This window comes from Mastomys coucha, unplaced genomic scaffold, assembly GCF_008632895.1.
Source record: "Mastomys coucha isolate ucsf_1 unplaced genomic scaffold, UCSF_Mcou_1 pScaffold21, whole genome shotgun sequence".
NCBI classification, from domain to species: domain Eukaryota; kingdom Metazoa; phylum Chordata; class Mammalia; order Rodentia; family Muridae; genus Mastomys; species Mastomys coucha.
The window spans coordinates 95,659,086-95,669,157 of record NW_022196904.1 but is presented as its reverse complement, the minus strand read 5'-3'; the positions used below and the strand labels follow the sequence as shown (position 1 = coordinate 95,669,157).

Sequence of the window (10,072 nt, the reverse complement as noted above, 5' to 3'; positions counted from 1 at the left end):
CCCAGAATGAATAGCACCCCCAAAACAGGACTATCTAATGTTATTTTGAAGGTCTTCTCATTCCTGCTTAACACTAAAACTGACACAGAGAAGCTAATTGAAATTAATTTTTTAAAAAAAAATGACTACATTGAGCACTGATACAGACTCTTATGCAAAAGTGTCTCCAAAATTGTAGCTATGTCTGCTTAAGCTCTTCTGACTATTTCCACAAAGTATGGTGGTTTTTTTCTGTTTCCCTCACCCTACGCTGAAGCTCCTCCTGTGAGATCCCCGTACTGCTAAGCTGATCTAGGAAATGGACTCTCTCTCTTGCTGGCATAGTGTATATGCCCTGTCTTTTTTCTTTAGAAAGCAGAGGAAAGGGACAATAAACTGAAAAGAAGAGAAAGCAGGTCTTGACTAATAGAAAGTGGCAGGGAGGGTACATCTGGGTCCTGGTAACACCAGGACTTAACACCAGTCCACGATTTGTTTCTCCTCTTTGAAACTTTATGTAGAAGCTGGCACATAAAAATGTAATTAATGCAGGTAATTATCTACCTCACTTTATTTCTCTGTTCACACATCTTCTATTGAATATATATATATACATATATATTCATGAATATATATGTATATATATATATTCATACATACATACACACACATACACACGCACACACACACACACACACACACACACACACACACACACACATATGTCTCTGGAAGTATTAGGCCAGCCAGGTTGACAAAGCCCGTTCTAGGCCAGGGCTAGATAATAAGACCCTGTCTCCAAAAAAGGCATTTGAAGTTTTATATATAACAGAAACACTTCAGAATTGGCTTTGATTGTGCCCTTGTGTTTACTTTTATATTTTAAAGATTTACTTTCTTTTATTTATATGTATATATCTGTGTGTCTGCTGAGTGTGTGCAGGTCCTTGTGGAGCCAGAAGAAAGTGCTAGATCTCCTGGAATTAGAGTTACAGGTGGTCTGGAGCTGTCTGATGTGGTGCTGAGGTCTAAACTTGGGTATTCTGGAGGAGCAATAAATACTCTTGCTTGTCTCCTCTCTTCTTCTACTAGGCAAACATGCTCTTCCAGACAGTAATTCTGAGGTAAGACCTGTGCAGTACCCTAGATCAAGTACAGTTCCTGATGCACTGAGGCTCACTTTGACTGTGTGAATGAAAGGAAGTGGATCACATGGACTTGTAATGTCAGGATTTTAAGACTTGCATTATTTATAAGACATGATCTGAGATAACCATGAAGAAAAACTCAGAGTACAGGATCAATGCTATAAAAGATAAAGTTGAGAACATGTGTGGTAGGAATCTTTCTTTTATCTGGACTGTTTCCTACTATACAATTATGAAACACATACAATTAATGCTTTTCCACACACACACATATACATGTAATACACACGCTTCATGTCATTTCCTTCTCAGTTTCTTCAAACAGCAATTTCATAGGAATTCAGAGCTTGGCAGTTTTCCTTCCTTGTACTTCTAAGATTTGTGAGGATGGGAAATCATTTTTCATGCCCACACTGATGCTCTGAATCCCAGGCAATGTCATAACTTGCTGTCTTTCCACTAATACCGCCTTAGTAACTCACTCCATTTATCATATAGTAGAAACAGAAAATCTCCCATTTGTCATTTCTGTGTTTCTACCTCCTCTTTCCAAAATATGTTGTCATCTTTAAATGAGCAAATATCTTTTGTCTTAGTCTTACCAATTTATTTTTAAGATAAAATCACTTTTTACTTCCATCACTTTAGAATTTGCCACCTCCCTCAATGAGAAGTTTTCACAACCCCCTAATGATCAGTATGCTCAGTTAGTAGAGGGAGGAATTTGAAGAGTAAATGAAATCTAATAGATTAAGATCTCAGATCAATGGTATAAAATTTCAAAGTTTCTTTATGAATAAGACTTAAAAATACAAATAGTAATCAGAAGTAGACTTTGACCAGAAACAACATTTAAATCAATACCTGTGTATATATTTGAGAATGTAGAGATAGACATGCTTACAATTATCTACATAGATATTTGTTTATGAGTATTATATTGATATATTAAAATTATAATTTTCAATTCTCAAAATTCTTTTAACCCATATTATTCATGTTATAGGTATGTCAAAATTGACTAAGAATATTATTCTGATATTCAGAAACCAGACAACTAACTTAGTTACTGAAGGAAAAATTCATTATATAGTACTCCTGTTGATCCCTCCACAGTGACCTGCAATAATTCTAAGGTGGGTTGAACTTCTTTAGAAAGGTTTCCACTAAAAATCTGTTTCTGGGCAACTAAAGAGACCACACAGAATGGAGCCCTGCAACTCCTCCTCCAACTTCATCTTGGTGGGGATTCTGGATGACAGTGGCTCTCCGGAACTACTTTGTGCCACGTTCACAGCCCTGTACACATTGGCTCTGATAAGCAATGGACTGCTGATACTGATCATCACCATGGATGCCCGTCTTCATGTACCCATGTACTTCCTGCTTGGGCAACTATCTCTCATGGATCTCCTCTTCACCTCAGTTGTCACTCCAAAGGCTGTCGTAGACTTTCTGCTCAGAGACAATACCATCTCACTTGAGGGCTGTGCCCTCCAGATGTTCCTGGCCCTGACACTGGGTGGTGCAGAGGACCTCCTTCTGGCCTTCATGGCCTATGACAGGTATGTGGCCATTTGTCACCCTCTGAACTACATGATCTTCATGAGGCCAAGCATCTGCTGGCTCATGGTGGCCACATCATGGATCCTGGCATCTCTGATGGCCCTAGGATATACCACATACACCATGCAGTATTCCTATTGCAAATCCCGGAAGATTAGACACTTGCTCTGTGAGATCCCTCCATTGCTGAAGCTGGCCTGCGCAGACACCTCCACATATGAACTCATGGTTTATGTGATGGGTGTGACTTTCCTTATTCCTCCCCTTGCTGCTATCCTCACCTCCTACACACTAATTCTGTTCACTGTGCTCCATATGACCTCAAATGAGGGCAGGAAGAAAGCCCTTTTCACCTGCTCTTCACACCTGACTGTAGTCGGAATGTTCTACGGGGCTGCCACATTCATGTATGTACTGCCCAGTTCCTTTCACAGCCCCAGACAAGACAATATCATTTCTGTGTTTTATACAATAGTTACCCCAGCCCTGAACCCACTCATCTACAGCCTGAGGAATAAAGAGGTCACTGGGGCTTTGATAAGGGTTCTGGGAAGATACATTCTGCCAGCACATCCTCCTCTCTAGGAAGGGATCATGATATGATTTTCATTATTTCTTTTCCAAACAATTTGATATCAGCCCCCTTCTTTAATGTTATAGTCTGAGGGAACATACATGCTAAAGTTTCATTTTCTTCTATGCAACTACTGTGAGGAGAAAGCTGTGAGCTGAACTCACCTGGCACATACCACTGTAGTCTTAGAAACCCCACATCAAAAAGAGAGATAGAGAATAAAAAGCTTTGAAGAAATATATCATATGCTCACTTTATAGCTGGGCATCATACCAACACATTACTAAGTAAATATGGTCAGGATTCATTTTCCATTTCAAATTCATGCAGCAGTGAGCCATGGCATTCACTTTGGCTAAGAAATCTCTAGTTACCTGTAGCATCAGTTGATGTGCATTCTTAATTATTAATAGAGAGAAGGATGTAGTGAAGATGGTTTATACTTCTTTGGAAGAATGAAGTTGATGAGGGAAGTGTGTGTGTGTGTGTGTGTGGTTGCATTTTCATTTCTATCTGAAGGCAGCATTCGCCTAAGTGACACAGACAGAAATACTTATGTTGACATAGTAGACTGTCAGGAAATAGACATGAATATGATTATATTCAGAAAAATGGGTATAGAAATTTAAAGAAAATACATAGGATTAAGCAAGAGTAGTAGAAAAACAATACTATCAAGAAAAATCTGTTGCATATATTGTTTCCATTATTTTTTAAAATGTATCCTTATAGATTCAGAGGTGTATTTAGAAACATCAAAATAATCTGTAGGAGGGTATTTTCATAAAGTGGGTGTATGTTTGTGTCTATAAGCACAGGAAAACAATTAGAAAATATTCTGTTTATTCTCTACCTTAAGTAGATTTCAGTAAATTATATCATTTGAATGAAGAGATTTAAAATAAAGTTGAGAGCTTTAGTTCATAGAAGCTCCAAGGTACTTTGGCTTATTAAAATATTATTACTGTTGATGAGGATGCTTAGAAATTCCTTTTATCTTAGGTCATTGAGAAAAAATGAATCTCTCAAGATAAATATAATAGAATAACTAAACTTATTAGATAAGTTCTTAATCAGTAAATTAAAAAGTCAACTATATGTATTTCTTTTTACAATGGACTTGCATTTTATTGAATTTAAATGTAAACTAAACCATGTTTGTCATGTAAAATTTGGTGAATTATATTAATTGTCATAGTGAAGTATTTTAGAATAGTGATAGAGAGGGAGGCATAGCCCTTGATTTTGCAATCAGATTCCTTTTATCTTGTCTGGGTCTTCAGGCATAGAGTTATATTATGCCTCAGTTTCCTGATATCTTGAAATTTAGATTACTATAAACCTGATAAGTCAGACCTCATGATGTTTCTAGTAATAACACTAATAGTATCATTATTTGGACCACAACCTGGTTAATTGTGCTAGACCATGACAGATTTTATATAGATAAATAGTAAAATCATCAAAATATCATTTTATTGTATTTTTAAAAAGTTAATTATTATGATCACTATTGTAAAGTAGAATAAATATGTAGAGAAATGAATTTCCTGTAAAACTTTTTAGATTATATGCTATTCACCCATTTTAAATTCTTTTTTAAAATTGAAAATAGATTGGTCTCTCATATAATACACTACAACCAGTTTCTCCATTCCACTCCTCCTAATTCCTTCCCATCTCCCCTTGCCCCTTGATCTACTTCTCCTCCCTCTGTTTCCCTTCAAAAAGGAGTAGGCCTCCAAGAAACAGCAAATACAACAAAACAAGATACATTAAGACTAGGCAGAAGCCCTCATATTGAGGCTGGATGGGGCAACCCATTAGGAGGAAAATGGCCCCAAGCATAGGCAAAAGAGTCACACTGTAAGGAATCCTACTGTCAAGCTAACAACCATAACATATATACAGCGGTCCTACAGCCCCGAGGCTTTCTCCTTAAGTCTCTGTGAGCCAATACGACTCCAGCTTATACTGATTCAGTGGGCCATGTTTTCCTGGTACCCTCTATCCCTCTGACTCCTACAATACTTTCTTCCACTCTTTTGCAGAGTTCCCTGAGCTTTGAGGGCAGAGACCTGATGATGGAGACCTCCAGTCTAGAATCTCTTCACATTACTGTCTGGCTGATGGGTCTCTGCACTTACTCCCACCTGTTGTTGGAAGAATCCTCTGCGATGAGGCCTGGACAAGACACCAGGCTATGAGTATTGCAAAACATTATTAGGAATCATTTCACTGATTTTTCCCCCAGAAAACCAGTTTTACTTTTAAGACTGTCATAAACTTTTCATGGTTACCAGTAGTCACCTACCATATTTATACCAGATTGCCTGTATAGCCAGCAAACAGAGTCAGCTATCAGTCAACTATGCCAGAGAGGTACACTGGGGTTGTTCTACCTTGCTTCTAGTGCTGGTTAATTTCTTGCTTCAGTTCATCTATGATGATCTAGACTTCACCCAAGTCCCAGATCTTGACACTGGGGTTGATGGCAGCACAGAGTCAGTAGCAGCTGGCTCTGAAATCCAAGGCATCAATGTTATCTAAAGGTGCTTGCCTTCATTGAGATCCCACACCATAGCCTGGTCATCCTTGTGTCCAAAATCACAGAGGGATCCATCTGCAGAGACTGTTAGGTGGATCTGACTGTGATCAGATTGTCAGTGTAGCCAATGTGGTTGGTCTTCAGTTTACAGTTAGCTAAATTCAATACCTTGATCAGATGGTCCAGTCCATAGGAGGCAATGATAGAATTGCTGCTGTTTGGGGAGAAGTATATACAGATACCCATTCTGAATGACTATCATCCTGGACAATGTATTTGCAGACATCTAGAGTATTCCATAACACTATGGTATTGTCTCAGGATCCAGAGACAATCTGCCAGTTTTCCAAAGAGAAGCCCACTCTCAGCACATCCTTGGTATGGCCTACAAATTATCTTGTTGTGGTGCCTATAGGTGGGTACAGTGCTCCATCACAGGAGCCTATTAACACAGTTGGAGTGACCTCACAGAGCACACTGTGGTAAGCCATAGTTGTTCTCATCCCTAGTCAGCTTTCACATAATGATAGTCTTGTCTCAAGATGTAGACAGTACCATATTAGAGAACTGCAGGATAGTTGTGATCTGCGTTATCCAGCTCTTTTGGCCCTTGGGAGCCTCACAAAAGGTCATCTGCTTAGTCATGACTGCAGCTTGTGCAAGTGTCACTGAAGCAACAATGCTGGCACCTGATAGCTCAGGGAGCCAAGTGCCATGTGACACTGTAACATGTTTGCCCGTTATGTTTGGCTCTACCGTAGGTCTCTCAGCTATCCAGTTTCCTGTTCCTTGACATTCAGGCAGTGTAGAACATGGGCTTGCTGTTAGGATGTGAGCCTCAAGTTAAACCAGGCATTGACTGGCCACTCCCACAAGTTCTGCATCACCACTGTCCCAGGATATCTTGCAGGCAGGACTGATTGTAAGTCTTGGGTTTTGTGGCTGGGTTGACATTCAGGTTTCTTTTACTTTAATCTGCAGATAACCTTCCCGTGTCAAAGAGACTAGGATTTAGGGGTGAAAGCTCCATGTAAGCACCAACTCAGCCTCCTTGGCAATGGGGCCCCAACTGTTCACTTTTCAGAGAATAACCGTCCCTCTGACCTAGCATCAGCCTGGGTCCTTAAGGTATCTCTATGGAAAACCATTAAGAATGTAACTACAAAAAATCAACATGGGTGAACTCGGAGATCTGCCTGTCTCTGTCTCCTATGAGTGTGTAGATTGCTGTCTGTATCAAGTGAAATCTTAATTAATCAGATAAGGATAGAGTCTATGATTGGGCAGTGGGAAGAATGAGGAGCTGAAAGTTTTAGAGAGGGGAGAGAGGGCCGGGGGTTGGGGGAGACAGAGATGAGGAGACAGGATGGGACCTATACTATAGGAGAAGAAAACAAACCAGATCCACATGGCCTAAAGGGCCACAGGTAGCTATGGACATCATAGAAGAACAATAGAGTAATATAGGGTATATTTGCCCCATCTAGGTGTGTAGCTTGTATTTATATCAATTGAGTTTTGAGTTCTTTGTGTGAGCATTTTGGTAGTGGAAAGTTTATCTGACTGATAAATTAAAAGCCTCTGGCAGAGCCTCTCAGGAGACAGCTTTATCAGTCTCCTGTCAGCAAGCACTTGTTGGCATCCACAATAGTGTCTAGGTTTGATAACTACATATGGGATGGTTCCCCAGGTGGGACAGTCACTGGATGGCCTTTCCTTCTGTTCCCAAATTTGTCTCTGTATCTCTTCCCATGGGTATTTTGATCCCCCTTCTAAAAAGGACCAAAGTATCTACACTGTGATCTTCCTTCTTCTTGAGCTTTATGTGGTCTGTGAATTAGATGCTAACCAGTGCTTGCTGACAGGAGCTTGATACAGCTGTCTCCTGAGAGGCTCTGCCAGTGCCTGAAAAATGCAGAAGTGGATGCACACAGCCATCCATTGGACTGAGCACAAGGTCCCCAATGGAGGAGTTAGAGAAAGGACTCAAGGAGCTAAGGGGTTTGCAGCCCCTTAGGAGGAACAACAACATGAACCAACCAGTACCCCCAGAGTTCCCAGGGACTAAACCACCAACCAAAGAGTACACAAGGAGGGACTCAAGGCTTCAGCCACATATGTAGCAGAGAATGGCCTTGTGGGACATCAATGAGAGGAGAGGCCCTTAGCCTTGTGAAGGCTTAATGCCCCAGTGTAGGGGAATGCCAGGGCAGGGAAGTGGGTGTGGGTGGGTAAGTGAACAGGGGGAGAGGGGATAGAATAGAGGGTGTTTTGGAGGGGAAATGAGGAAAGGGATAACATTTGACATGTAAATAAAGAAAATATCTATTTAAAAAAAGAAAAATATTACAAGCCTCTGGAGTTTTCATATTAGTGGGTAACAGGGATTTGTTGGAGCTGTAGCTGGCTTCCTGCCAGCTAGCCATAGAGGGCCTTTGGCCTGGGAAGGTCATGGTGGCCTGATAGCCAGCTAGCCACAGGAAACATGGGGACAGGCGTGATGACTGATGCTGGCGCATAGCCAGCTTTAGTGTGGATTGTTTTTTAATAATTACACATTACAGGAGTGTACTACCTTGCCTGAGCCTAAGCTTTTCAAGGCCACTATGCCTCAAGAGCATAGTGTCATCTCATATCAAGATCTGGGTCAGAAGCCTTTGTATTCCAGCCTCAAGATCTGGAACACAGGTGTGCCCTCCATTTCTGGATCATAGTTCATTCCAGATGTAGTCAAGTTGACAACCAGGAATAACCATCACAAGGGGATATAAGCTGTTAAATAAATGATAATCAAGCTACAATTCATGGACTCACTAAGGTTACATAAAGAGGAGGGATGCTTGGACTTCCTTGGGGAGGGGAAATAGAATAGATTTTGCAGGTGGGCTGGGGGTTGGTGGAGAAGGGAAGAGGGAAGATCAGACTGTCAGGGGAAGGAACAGAGGGAAAGAGTGTGGGGAAAGATATATAGAATTAGCGAGTATTTGGTGTGTGTGGGGGGGCGGTGATGTGGAAACCTAGTCCAGTGGGACCTACCTGGAATCTATGAGGGTGATCACTCTAGTGAGAATTTCTAGTAATGGAGGGTACAGAATCTGAACTGTCCATCTTTTTAGCCAGACAAACCTTCCAGTAACATGACTGGGTTGGATTTCATTTTAAATTCTCTTTCCCTGTTCCTTTTCTTCAAAAGTATAACTCTTTTCAATATGTAATCAATAATAAGAAATAAAGCAAGGCATCTTGGGAGAATTAAATGGCAAATGGGGGAATTAAATAGCAGAAATTAAATCAAGCAGGAATGAAAATAGGATAAGGATAAGAAAATAATAATAAAAATAATAGAATTCTTTTTGTTTGTTTTTTGAGACAGGGTTTCTCTGTATAGCCCTGGTTGTCCTGGAACTCACTCTATAGACCAGGCTGGCCTCGAACTCAGAAATCTGCCTGCCTCTGCCTCCCAAGTGCTGGGATTAAAGGCATGTGCTGTCATCACCCAGCTTAATAAAAATAGAATTACAAGACAAATAAACCTCCAAAAATACAGTCAAGTTTGTTTTATATTGGCCTCCAATTACTGAGCATGGAGACTTCCATTAAGTGTGGTTTGTATACCTAGAGAAACTGTACCAGAGAAAAGTAAAATTTTTGCTCTGTAATAGGTTACCAACTGGAAATAGTCTCTGGATAGGGATGGGGTTTATATTTATTGCCCATCTCAGTGCTGGGACCCCATCTGGCTTATATCTGTGCAGGCCTTGTGCATGCTGACACAGTCTGTAAGTGCCTATATGTGTCAGTCCTGTTGTGTCTGAAGGCCTTGTTTTCCTGGTGTCTTTCACATACATTGGCTCTTATAATATTTTCACCTCCTCTCTACAGAGTTCCCTGAAAACTGAGAGGGAATGATTTGATGGCAACATCCCATTTAGGACTGAGTGTTGTGGTTCTATTTGTTCCAGTCTGCTACAAAAGAAAATCTCCCAGACGATGGTTGGACAAGATACTGTTCTATGAGTGTAATAGAATGCCATTAGGAATTATTTTACTGCAACATTCTTTTAACAGAACACTAGTATTGAGTTTTACCCTAGGTTCATGTTCTATCTAGTCTTGGGTTCTTGACTATCCCATCTGAGCTGTTAGGCATTGGTTCCAAAGTTTTTTCTGGGAATGTTTTTCTTTTTTCTTTTTCTTTTTTCTTTTCTTTTTAAAACCCTAAAGGTCTCTTGCTTATGTATGCATTAAAGTCTTTTT

General features: G+C 40.3%; 1 protein-coding gene and 2 pseudogenes across 1 annotated transcript; 1 reads left to right on the top strand and 2 right to left on the bottom strand.

The window, feature by feature from the left end:
• Window positions 1–2,333: 2,333 nt before the first annotated feature.
• LOC116100800 (olfactory receptor 2AG1-like) lies at window positions 2,334–3,278 on the top strand. Its single transcript, XM_031384533.1, has one exon. The coding sequence runs from the start codon at window positions 2,334–2,336 to the stop codon at window positions 3,276–3,278; it is 945 nt and encodes a 314-aa protein (XP_031240393.1).
• Window positions 3,279–3,704: 426 nt separating this feature from the next.
• LOC116101336 overlaps window positions 3,705–10,072 on the bottom strand; it is an 8,395-nt pseudogene continuing 2,027 nt past the window's right edge.
• LOC116104095 lies at window positions 5,503–6,460 on the bottom strand (annotated as a pseudogene).